Here is a 13,282-nt window from a genome sequence, read left to right on the forward strand (position 1 = left end):
CATCGGTGTCGTGGAAAGGGGAGACTTGCTGCATGGGTAACTGCCGGTCTTCCATACAACTTTGCCCAGGCCTGCACCCTGGAAAACCTTTCAAGGCGCAGATCCATGGTCTCGCGAGACTAACAGATGCCACCACCTTCCTGCTCTGCATTTTGCAACTCCTGTATTTCTTCTAGCTGCTCCCATTTACACATTGACCAGACAATTTTGTTTGTGGTTTATCCCATTATCATCCCAGTTTTACCTGTCAGAAACCTGCCACTGTCCTCACCTCCTTGCAGTTTAACAAGCTTCTTTTATCTTCTTCCCAGTCTTCAGGAAGGATCTTCAATCTGAAATGTTATATCTATCACATCTTCCCACAGATGTGGCCTTACCAGCTGAGTAATTTGCAGCATTTTCTGTTTTTATTTTAGATTTTAATTATCTGCAACTTTGACTTTTATATAACGTTTTTTTGAAATTCACTTTAGACTTAGTTTTACCTCAAAAGAATACAATGTCTTTTTGTAAAAATTGTCCTTTCTTCGTCTTGGGCTTGTTATCTCTCCAGAATCACTTAAGAATCTAAGAATTAAAATATAATTCCGAAAAGAACCAGAGACATTCAAAAGTGATTCTGTCCTCTGCTATAACAACCCCTCCACCCAACCAACTTCCTTTGGACACTTGAGTTTACTAGTTGTAAGATTTTGCTGACAGCTAATGGAATCTGTTGGCTCTCTAACTGTCGACATCACTTGGTGAACTCACCAGTGATGGGAGGGTTTGAGCTAAGGGGTAACACAACTAATCTTACACCTAAGTGTTGGCAGCTCAATTTCTCCTTTGAAGAAATGTACATAACTGAATGTATTACGTTATTTGACTTTTTTGTAATTTACCTTTGTCGGCAGATACTGATGATTGCCTCCAATGGATTGATGAATGCAGCATTGCTAGGAATGTGATCAAACACTGCCAATTTTGTCCCTGGCTGCAAAGACTCCTCCACTTTGTTAATGATCTGAAGATGAAAACACAGTTATTGAACCCTCTTACTCCAATTTTCACAATGTGAATATTGTCTATAAATCTAATGACCAGGCAAGTTCAATTTATAGGAAAACTTACCAAAACTTATAGATGGAAAAAAGTGGTATTGACCTATTTAAATTTTGTACTTATTCACAGCTAGGCCTACAATACAGCGAGTGATGTGTACATGTAAATCAAAAGAGGCCATCTTGCTTTGCCTTTTCTCATGCCTCAAACATGCTCATTTATTTGCCCATACAAAAGCGATCTTGTGATTAGTATCTCCAAAACTGGTTTGTATTGAAGTGATCTGCTCCAATGTTGCCTGTATACAAGAAAACAACGCAAGACACTGCAGCAACAAACTCATCCAAGAGCAGAGGCAAAAGGTGCTTTTCCAATTCCAACAATTACTGTCCCCCCCCATGCATGTTTCTTTCTACCTCTGAATCCCAAATTCCACTTCTCCCAACCATATCCTCCGAACATATTGTGCTGATGAAAGGCTTGATCGCAGCAATCCCCAGCTTAATTCTAAACTCCATCTCTATATTTCACATCCTGTGGATTCTTAGAATCCACACCTTGGAAGCTTCACTGCAGCAGGCCCTGGAAGGTTTGTGAAGGTAGAAGTTAAATGGAGGAAAACCTCTTGCAGTCGGCAAGAGAACTGCAACTTGGGAGAAGCTTTGTTTTTCAACAAGACAATGACCCCAAGCATAAAGCCAAAGCTATACAGGAAAGGTTAAAAAACAACAAAATTAATGTCTTGGAGTGGCCAACTCAGAGTCCAGACCTTATCCAATTGAGAGTTTGTAGCTGGACTTGAAAAGGGCTGTTCACTAACGATCCCCATGCAATCTGACAGAGCTTGAGCAGTTTTGGAAAGAAGAATGGGGAAAAATTGCAGTGTCCAGATGTGCAAAGCTGATAGAGACCTATCCACACAGACTTGAGACTGTAATTGCTGCCCAAGGTGCATCTACTAAATACTGACTTGAAGGGGGTGAGTAATTATGCAATCAATTATTTTGTGTTTTATATTTGTAATTAATTTAGATCACTTTGCAGAGATCTGATTTCACTTTGACAAGGAAGAGTCCTTTTCCGTTGATCAGTGTCAAAAAAAGCCAAATTAAATCCACTGTGATTCAATGTTGTAAAACAATAAAACATGAAAGCTTTCAAGAGGGATGAATATTTTTATAGGCACTGTAAATAGATAAATCCCCAGGGCCAGATGGTCTGCATCCTAGAGTGCTTAAGGAAGTAGCCCAAGAAATAGTGGATGCATTAGTGATAATTTTTCAAAACTCGTTAGATTCTGGACTAGTTCCTGAGGATTGGAGGGTGGCTAATGTAACCCCACGTTTTAAAAAAGGAGGGAGAGAGAAACCGGGGAATTATAGACCGGTTAGCCTAACGTCGGTGGTGGGGAAACTGCTGGAGTCAGTTATCAAGGATGTGATAACAGCACATTTGGAAAGCGGTGAAATGATCGGACAAAGTCAGCATGGATTTGTGAAAGGAAAATCATGTCTGACGAATCTCATAGAATTTTTTGAGGATGTAACTAGTAGAGTGGATAGGGGAGAACCAGTGGATGTGGTATATTTGGATTTTCAAAAGGCTTTTGACAATGTCCCACACAGGAGATAAGTGTGCAAACTTAAAGCACACGATATTGGGGGTAAGGTATTGGTGTGGGTGGAGAATTGGTTAGCAGACAGGAAGCAAAGAGTGGGAATAAACGGGACCTTTTCAGAATGGCAGGCGGTGACTAGTGGGGTACCGCAAGGCTCAGTGCTGGGACCCCAGTTGTTTACAATATATATTAATGACTTGGATGAGGGAATTAAATGCAGCATCTCCAAGTTTGCGGATGACATGAAGCTGGGTGGCAGTGTTAGCAGCGAGGAGGATGCTAAGAGGATGCAGGGTGACTTGGATAGGTTGGGTGAGTGGGCAAATTCATGGCAGATGCAATTTAATGTGGATAAATGTGAAGTTATCCACTTTGGTGGCAAAAATAGGAAAACAGATTATTATCTGAATGGTGGCCGATTAGGAAAAGGGGAGGTGCAACGAGACCTGGGTGTCATTATACACCAGTCATTGAAAGTGGGCATGCAGGTACAGCAGGCGGTGAAAAAGAATGGTATGCTGGCATTTATAGCGAGAGGATTCGAGTACAGGAGCAGGGAGGTACTACTGCAGTCGTACAAGGCCTTGGTGAGACCACATCTGGAGTATTGTGTGCAGTTTTGGTCCCCTAATCTGAGGAAAGACATCTTTGCCATAGAGGGAGTACAAAGAAGGTTCACCAGATTGATTCCTGGGATGGCAGGACTTTCATATGAAGAAAGACTGGATGAACTGGGCTTGTACTCGTTGGAATTTAGAAGATTGAGGGGGGATCTGATTGAAACGTATAAGATCCTAAAGGGATTGGACAGGCTAGATGCAGGAAGATTGTTCCCGATGTTGGGGAAGTCCAGAACGAGGGGTCACAGTTTGAGGATAGAGGGGAAGCCTTTTAGGACCGAGATTAGGAAAAACTTCTTCACACAGAGAGTGGTGAATCTGTGGAATTCTCTGCCACAGGAAACAGTTGAGGCCAGTTCATTGGTTATATTTAAGAGGGAGTTAGATATGGCCCTTGTGGCTACGGGGGTCAGGGGGTATGGAGGGAAGGCTGGGGCGGGGTTCTGAGTTGGATGATCAGCCATGATCATAATAAATGGCGGTGCAGGCTCGAAGGGCCGAATGGCCTACTCCTGCACCTATTTTCTATGTTTCTATAAAATAAATAATTTGAGAGCTACCTGGCCCATGCCATTCCTGCCATAACTATTCTAGAGTCTAGACCCAATCTAAACACAACTGCTTGCTTTCATTCCATTTCATATTCCATGAGTATTGTAGCTCTCTGCATGTGATCTTCTGATCTGATCTGGATTGGTGGGGCATAGCCAAGCTGAAGAAAAATATGTCACAGCATACAACTGATATGGCTCAAGTTCAATGCCTAGGCAAGCAACATACATCAAAGTTGCTGGTGAGCGCAGCAGGCCAGGCAGCATCTCTAGGAAGAGGTACAGTCAACGTTTCAGGCCGAGACCCTTCGTCAGGACTAACTGAAAGAAGAGCTAGTAAGGATTTGAAAGTGGGAGGGGGAGGGGGAGATCCAAAATGACAGGAGAAGACAGGAGTGGGAGGGATGGAGCCAAGAGCTGGACAGTTGATTGGTAAAAGGGATATGAGAGGATCATGGGACAGGATGCCCAGGAATAAAGAAAAGGGGAAGGGGGGGCGGAAAACCCAGAGGATGGGCAAGGGGTATAGTGAGAGGGACAGAGGGAGAAAAAGGAGAGAAAGAAAAAGAATGTGTGTATATAAATAAATAAATAATGGATGGGGTACGAGGGGGAGGTGGGGCATTAGCGGAAGTTTGAGAAGTCAATGTTCATGCCATCAGGTTGGAGGCTACCCAGATGGATGCCATCAGGTTAGAGGATACCCAAACCCGCCAATGCCCCACCTCCCCCTCGTACCCCATCCGTTATTTATTTATATACACACATTCTTTTTCTCTCTCTCCTTTTTCTCCCTCTGTCCCTCTCACTATACCCCTTGCCCATCCTCTGGGTTTTCCTCCCCTCCCCCTTTTCTTTCTCCCTGGGCCTCCTGTCCAATGATCCTCTCATATCCCTTTTGCCAATCAACTGTCCAGATCTTGGCTCCATCCCTCCCCCTCCTCCTGTCTTCTCCTATCATTTCGGATCTCCCACTCCCCCTCCCACTTTCAAATCTCTTACTAGCTCTTCTTTTAGTTAGTCCTGACGAAGGGTCTCGGCCCGAAACATCGACTGTACCTCTTCCTAGAGATGCTGCCTGGCCTGCTGCGTTCACCAGCAACTTTGATGTGTGTTGTTTGAATTTCCAGCATCTGCAGAATTCTTCGTCGAAGCCTAGGCAAGTCTTGTTGGGCTCAGATTCAAAGCCATATTCTTCTATGGAACAGAAATACAACCTTGGTTGCATATGCTAAATTAACATCATTGTGGCTTTTGTTACTTTCAAAATTCTCTTTGATTGGGGCAAGTCAAGATAAACACACGCTGCTATGTTGTGTCATGTGACAGAGGACAGATTTCTACTTCTGCAAAATACTTGCGTTTCAACAGAATCTTCACACTAGTGGTCCATTGCCAATTTTTATTGAAGGGGAAAATAACAGCCAATCTTTATGTTTAAATCTCAGAATCCAAAAGAAGCAGGCTACTCCATCCATACTTTCTCTTGTGCTAGAGGGAGAATTATGTAACCTGCAAAGCCCAAACTGGGTCTCAAAGCAATCCCACCAACGCCTCTTCCCCACTTGTTTCCAAATGATCTATTCTCTCTCACGTACTTATCAATTATACTGTAATTCTCCTACCACCCAGGGTTAGCTTATAGCTGAACATTTTTGTACAGGAAGTACAAGGTACAGGTTCGATAATCCATTCTCTACCATTCTTAAACCTCTACTGGTTCTTTGAACGGGAGATGCTATTCAGGCCCAAATCCAAGTCCTTCCCCATTAGTCCTTTTCAAGAAAATCCAGTTGTTTCTTGGAAGTTCCAAAGGAAATTGATTCCATCACCAGTTTAAATAGTGCTGTCCAGATTTCAACAGTCAGGAGTAAAATCAATTCTACTAATTATTTTGCCAATTATTTACACCACTAACTTTTAGCCCACTTTGGTTTCCTTTATTGCTCTAATAAAATTGTTCAATTTTGAATACCTCTAACAGAAGCCCCTTTAACCATCCTGTTAACTGCCTCAAAACTCAACCAACCAGTTCTGATGAAAGATCAACCTGTGACATTAACCCAGACTTTTTTCTTTCCACGTGATCTGAGTATTTACAGCATTCTCAACATACCAAATGCAGTTTTTAATATCTCGTAGTTCCAGGATTGTTCATTTGCATCCACTCTGGTAGGTCAACTGCACAACCTCCATTTATGTGATTCAATATCTATCTCTTCGTTCACCTTACCCCTTTCACCATAACTGAAAATATGTTTGCTTTCTAACTTATCCTAGTTCTAATGAAGGATCATTGACGTGAAGCATTGGACAGACTAGTTGGCCAAGGATGTTGTGCTGATCTTGATTCGAATTTAAACTAAATATCTTCCTGTGTAACATCCATATCCCTCCATTCCTTTGAACTTCATGTGTCTACCTAACAGCCTCAAACTCTACCAGACTGCCTGATTCCACTACTACTCCTGGTAACTATCGCTACATGTAGCATTTACCAGTCGCTACATAAATAAAACCTGCCTCTAGTGTCACCTTTTAAATTTCATCCCTCTAACTTTAAAAGCACATCCTCTAGTGTTTGACGTTTCTACCTTGGGGTGGGGGGCGGGGGGGAAGATTTTGACTTGCGACCCTAACGGTGTCTCTCATAATTTTCGAAACCTCTGTCAGATCTCCCCTCTGTCTCCGAGGCTCTATGAAGAACAGCCTACATTTGTCCAACCTTTCCTCGTAGCTCATACCTTCTAAACCAGGCAGCGTCCTAGTAAACCTCTCCAGCACTCTCTCCACAGTCTCCTCATCCTTCCTTTAATGGGGCAACCAGAAGTGCATAAAATACTCCAGGTGTGATCTGACTAAAATCTTATGTAGCTGCAGCTTGACTTCCTCACTCTTGTACTCAGCACCTTTATCAACAAAGACAACCATGTCATATGCCTTCTTTATCACCTTATCCACTTGCATGGCCATGTTTCCTGAACTATGGACCTGGACCCCAGGATCCCTCTGTACCTCAGTGCTGTTAAGGGGATAACTATTAACTGCACACTTTCTCTTTTCATTTGACTTCCTAAAGTGCAACACCTCACACTTGCCCGAATTAAACTCCATCTGCCGATATCTGTAACCAATCTATATACCGCTGTATTTTCTGATAGTTCTTTACACTGTCTACAACTCCGACAATCTTGGTGTCATCCACAAACTTGCTAATCCACCTATCGACATTTTCTTCCAAACCATTGATATACTATATCACAACAGAGGTCCCAGCATGAACTCTTGCAGAACACTACTGGTCACAGACCTCCTGCCACAATAACAACCTTAACATAGAACAGTACAGCACAGTACATGCCCTTTGGCCCACAATGTTGTGCCGACCCTCAAACCCTGCCTCCCATATAAGCCCCCACCTTAGATTCCTCCATATACCTGTCTAATAGTCTCTTAAACTTCACTAGTGTATCTGCCTCCACCACTGACTCAGGCAGTGCATTCCATGCACCAACCACTCTCTGAGTGAAAAACCTTCCTCTAATATCCCCCTTGAACTTCCTACCCCTTACCTTAAAGCCATGTCCTCTTGTATTGAGCAGTGGTGCCCTGGGGAAGAGGCGTTGACTATCCACTCTATCTATTCCTCTTATTAACTTGTACACCTCTATCATGTCTCCTCTCATCCTCCTTCTCTCCAAAGAGTAAAGCCCTAGCTCCCTTAATCTCTGATCATAATGCATACTTTCTAAACCAGGCAGCATCCTGGTAAATATCCTCTGTACACTTTCCAATGCTTCCACATCCTTCCTATAGTGAAGTGACCAGAACTGGACACAGTACTCCAAGTGTGGCCTAACCAGAGTTTTATAGAGCTGCATCATTACATCGCGACTCTTAAACTCTATCCCTCGACTTATGAAAGCTAACACCCCATAAGCTTTCTTAACTACCCTATCCACCTGTGAGGCAACTTTCAGGGATCTGTGGACATGTACCCCGAGATCCCTCTGCTCCTCCACACTACCAAGTATCCTGCCCTATTCTATCTTCTGTGGGAGAGCCAATTCTGAATCCAAACTTGCAATTAACCTGGATCCCCTGCATCTTTATCTTCTGAATCAACATACCATGAGGGATGTTATCACTTGCATTACTAAAGTCCAGGTAATGTCCACTGTCCTACCCTCATTAAGGACCTTTTCTGTCTCAAAAAGCTCTATTAAGTTTGTAACGCATGATCTGCTCCATACAAAGCCATGCTGATTATACCCAAGCAAGCCAGGTCTTTCCAAATGTACATAAATCCTATGCCTCGGTATCCTCTCGTATTGCTTCCTTGCCACTAATGTGAGGCTCACTTGTCTATAATTACCTGGATTATCCCCATTTCCTTTCTTGAGAAAAGGCACAAGAGTCTCTGAGGACCACACCTGCTGCTAGTGAGGATGCAAAGATCCTTGTCAAAGCCCCAGCAATCTCTCTGCTTACTTCTTTCAATATTCTGAGATATATGCCATCAAGGTCTGGGGACTTATCCTAGCTACGTCTCTTCCTGTTGTTTCTGTACTTTTCCATAATCCACCTACAAATCTGTTCCTCCACCTGTCAGTGGTTATTGGAGGGGGTGGGGGAGTCCTATCATATAATCCCATCAGTATAATTGCAGCTTATCCTATTTCTGAGGGGCACCCAAATTGCTTGTGGATGAACACTCCAGTGTGCCTTCTAAGCACTGGAGAATAGTCCACTTCCTTTAACTCCTCTCCATCACCTCTAAAACATCAAATTGGTAACTCAACAAACAAGTCCTGTCTCTCATGCAACCAGGTCTCCTATTTGGAAACAACATCTTAATTCCTTGTATTGATTCAGGCTCTAAATTCATCATCCTTGCTCATAATACTCCCAGCATTGAAATAAACACATTTCAGACTCTCAGTCCCACCATGTTTATCAGCCTGACACTTGTCCTTCCTTTTGGTCGATATGTGGATACCATCTTTCTTGCCCTCAACCCTGCCACTTGTTGCCTTACTGCTGTGGTTCCCATCCACCTGCCACTCTAGTTTATATCCTCCCGAGTAGCACTAGCAAAACTCCCACCAAGGATATTGGTTTGCCTCCAGTTCAGATTCAAACAGACTTCTTTGCACAGATCCCACCCGCCCTGGAAAAGTGCCCAATGATCCATAATCTGAAGCCCGCTTTCCCGCACCAGTTCTTCAGTCACATATTGAACTGCACTATCTATTTACTTCCTACATTCCTGCTCTGTGGCATGGGTAGTAACCTGAGACTACAACACTGGAATTTCTGCTTTAAAAACCTTCTACCTAGCTTCCCAAAATCACTTTTCAGGACATCATCCTTGCTCCTGCCTCCATCATTTGTAAGTGTATGGACACAAGCCCTGGCCGTTTACCTTTCTCTCTCAGAATGTCCCGTTCCTGCTGCGTGACATCCTTGAACCTGGCACCAGGGAGGCAACAAATTATCCTGGCTGTGGCCACAGAATGCCTGTCAGCGCCCCCAACTATTGGCTTCCTTGTCACTGCCTGATTTCACCCTTCCCTTCTTTGCTTCAGAGCCGGGCATTGTGCCACCAACCCAGCTACTGAAGATGGCTTCAGAAAGGTCATCTCCCCCCCACCCCACACACCTGCCCAACAGTCGTGAGGGTAAATGTGTTGTGAGGGAGCCCTTCTCTGTCTGCCTATTCTCCTTACTTTTCCTACCATTCTATCGGTAGCCTGCACCTCACTAAAACTCTAATCTTTCTTTTTCTTTTTTTTTTAAATTTTATTTTTATTTGGATAAGGAGTTCACAATTATCATGTACTTTTTTCACACATATAACCTTTTCCATTTTTTTATATGTATAAAACTACAATTATTTATACATTCTTAAGTACACATTGAGATGATATAAAAGCAAAATAAACATTTAAATAGATAACATTTAAATAATATTGATACAAAGTTATTGGGATTACGTTGTTATAATTAACATATTTAATTATAAACCTAGTTAACACACAGGTATTAAACCTCCCAATCGTACAGGATACAAACATAATATACATAAAGAAAATAGAGAAAAAAAATCATGAAAACAGAAAAAAAAATAAAAATACACCCCAAAAGAAAAACTAACCTAAACAATGTTAACCAACTAAACTAAAAAACACATGGGCTGTTATGTAACATAAAAAAAAAGAACCATTAGTGTCATCGACTCCGCTCCTCTCAACATATATTAAAAACTCTAGAGTCTTTTTAAAACTCTAATCTATGATATTCTGAGAATCCCAGATGATCCCAAGTATGTCTAACTCCATCTCCAGTTCTTTGAGCTGGAGCTGGGTGTGCTTCCCACAGATATGTAGTCATCACGGGGACTGTGATGTTCTTTGACTTCCCACATTTTGCTGGAGCTCTCCACTGTCCTGACTGTCATTTTATCTACACTAAGTCACAGAATAACAGGAAAATTAAAACCATTCTGCTCATCACCTGTGCCTTTTGAGTCAGAGCCTCAGTTCCCCGTTCTTACACGGTCCACTCTCCCAGTGGCTACTCACCTTCCTTTTATCAGCTAAAGTGCCCTCCAATTACCCAATCAATCAGACTTGCCTTTTTACAAATTGCCACTCTTACTCTTAGCTCCCTGGAAAAGTAAAACTAACAGGAAACAAGACTTGCCTGTTTATAAGTTCAGCTTCTTTCTCCACAGTTGATGTCTGTTACTACAACTATTATCAGCAATTTGTATTTTAAACTAGCCAGATGTCTATAGTGAGGAACCACTTAAACTTAGATCTGGTCATGCAGGGCAAAAAAGAGACACAGAGAAAGAACCATATAAAATTGGCTGGGAGGCAGAGAGAGGCAAACATTATGTATTTGTGAGGGGTAAGAATGCAGTATAGATGAGGGTAAGCGGATTTGTGATGGAGGTCAGGTACAATATAAAGGTAACAATGGTTAGGATGGGAAAAAAATGTCAATACTTGGGTTTGGGTAGGCGGGAGGAGGTGATAGCAGCGTGCCATGCACGCGCATCTCTCCGGTGAAAATGCTATTGTATCTGTTAAATTGGAGCTGTGGACAATTCTGATTTGATGGAGACAGACGTGAAAGCACAGAGGAACATCTGGAGAAATTTCTGGAACGCTGGTTTGCTGCCGCTGTTACTGCGCGATCGAGAATCTTCTAGAGGGAAGGCCTCAAAATCGCCTGCTGCTGGCGACCGAGACTGAGGTCGAATCGTTCGGATAGAGATGGTGCTCGGTACTCAGTGTCGGAGGGCTGATCAGAGGCTCAAAGTTTTCGGACAACTCAGAGTCGGACTGTGGTTGGGTATGGCAGGGAGAGTTTTCTTCCTTCTCCCATCTGTGTGAGATGTGGGACTTTCGAGAAACTTTGAACTCTTTTACTGTGCCATGGACTGTTCTTCATCAAGTTATGGTATTGTTGCACTGTTGTAACTATATATTATAATTATGTGGTTTTGTTAGTTTTTTCAGTCTTGGTCTGTCCTGTGTTTTTTGATATCACACCAGAGGAATATTGTATCATTTCTTAATGCATGCATTACTAAATGACAATAAAAGAGGACTGTGTGTCCTCATAATCTAATCTAATCTGATCTAAATTCAGGATTCCTACTTTTGCTGTATATAGCATGGTAGTATAGTGGTCAGTGCTAGCGATCACCAAGTGGCGTTTAATTCCCACCGCTGTCAGTAAGGAATTTGTACATTCTTGCCACCACCATATGGATTTCCTCTGGCTGGTCTGGTTTCCTCTCAGGTTCTAAAGACATCCAGGTTAAGGTTAGTAAATTGTGGGCAGGCTATGTTGGCACCGGAAGCATGTACACATAACAAGTAAAGCTCATCTTTAATTATTTTGTGCAAAAGCTGTCAGTTGCAAGCAGAACAGATTTTAAATGTTTTAGATTATTAAATATTAAAATCTAAACTAAAATGGAGGTGGTAAAAATTGATAATATAAGCAGTTGGACTAAAATTCAAAGAGGAGTTAGACAGGGATGCGTTGCCTCACCGGAATTATTTAATGTCTGAAGTGAAGTGATCCTCAGAGAAATAGAAAACCTAGATGGGATAAAAATTGGAGGTGTTAACATCAACAATATAAGATATGCAGACGATACCACCCTAACAGCAAGTGCGGCAGAAGACCTACAAATCCTCCAAGACAAAGTAGTACAAACAAGTGCAGATTTTGGTCTAACCATCAACTGTAAAAAAAACAAATGTATGGTAATATCAAAACAGCAGGATACTCCCAACTGCCAAATGTACATCGGTAACAAAGAGAATTGAACAAAAGACCAACTTTAATTACCTTGGTAGCTTTATATTACAAAATGCGAGAAGTAAAGTAGAAATAAAAAGAAGAATTGCCATTGCTAAAACCAACTTCCAAAAAATAAACCCATTTTTACCAACAGACACATTTCTATGACAACAAGGCTTAGGCTACTAAAATGTTACATCTGTTCGATCTTGCTGTATGCTTCCGAAACATGGACTATAACACCAGAACTCCAAAGAAACTTAGAAGCAACAGAAATGTGGTTTCTTAGAAGAATGCTGAAAATATCAAATAGAGATAGGGTAACTAATGAGACAGTACTCCAATTTGCCCATACAAAAAGATCTTTAATGAGAACATTAAATGAGAGGAAACTTAAATTCCTGGGCTATGTCATCAGAAAGGGAGAAATAGAATGCCTTACATTACAAGGCCGTATGCCTGGGAAATGTGGAAGAGGAAGGCAAAGAAGAAAATATATGGACACTGTGAAAGAACTAACAGATCTAAGTGTGTGAGATATCATCGACACTGCCAGGGATCGTTCGATGTGGAAAGCCATGATCGCCCAAGCATGTAACGTGCAAGGCACATGAAGAAGAAGAAACTAATATCAATAAATCTTGAAGGCAAATGAACAGAAAGTTTAATGTTTCTTCTGCAACACTCACAAAATGCTGGAGGAACTCAGCAGGTCAGGCAGCATCCGTGGAAAAGATCAGTCAACGTTTCGGGCCGGAACCCTTCGTCAGGACTGAAGAGGGAAGGGGCAGAGGCCCTATAAAGAAGGTGGGGGGAGGGTGGGAAGGAGAAGGCTGGTAGGTTCCAGGTGAAAAACCAGTAAGGGGAAAGATAAAGGGGTGGGGGAAGGGAAGCAGGGAGGTGATAGGCAGGAAAGGTGAAGAAAGAATAGGGGAAAACACAATGGGTAGCAGAAGGAGGCAGAACCGTGAGGGAGGTGATAGGCAGCTGGGGAAGGGAGCAGAGTGACATAGGGATAGAGGAAGGGAGGGGGAGGGAATTACCGGAAGTTGGAGAATTCTATGTTCATACCAAGGGGCTGGAGACTACCTAGACGGTATATGAGGTGTTGCTCCTCCATCCTG

General features: G+C 42.4%; 1 protein-coding gene across 6 annotated transcripts in view; it reads right to left on the minus strand.

The window, feature by feature from the left end:
- Window positions 1-13,282, minus strand: part of LOC134342520 (uncharacterized) — a 137,293-nt gene that overhangs the window by 64,340 nt on the left and 59,671 nt on the right. For all 6 annotated transcript variants that reach the window (XR_010017038.1, XM_063040766.1, XM_063040764.1 and 3 more), the window contains one exon: window positions 885-1,006. Coding sequence is in view for 5 of the 6 variants with exons in the window: in XM_063040766.1 (XP_062896836.1) it covers window positions 885-1,006 (122 nt within the window). In the remaining variant the exon portion in view is untranslated. The remainder of the gene's footprint in view (window positions 1-884; window positions 1,007-13,282) is intronic.

Source organism: Mobula hypostoma, chromosome 2 (genome assembly GCF_963921235.1).
Source record: "Mobula hypostoma chromosome 2, sMobHyp1.1, whole genome shotgun sequence".
In the NCBI taxonomy this organism is placed as follows: domain Eukaryota; kingdom Metazoa; phylum Chordata; class Chondrichthyes; order Myliobatiformes; family Myliobatidae; genus Mobula; species Mobula hypostoma.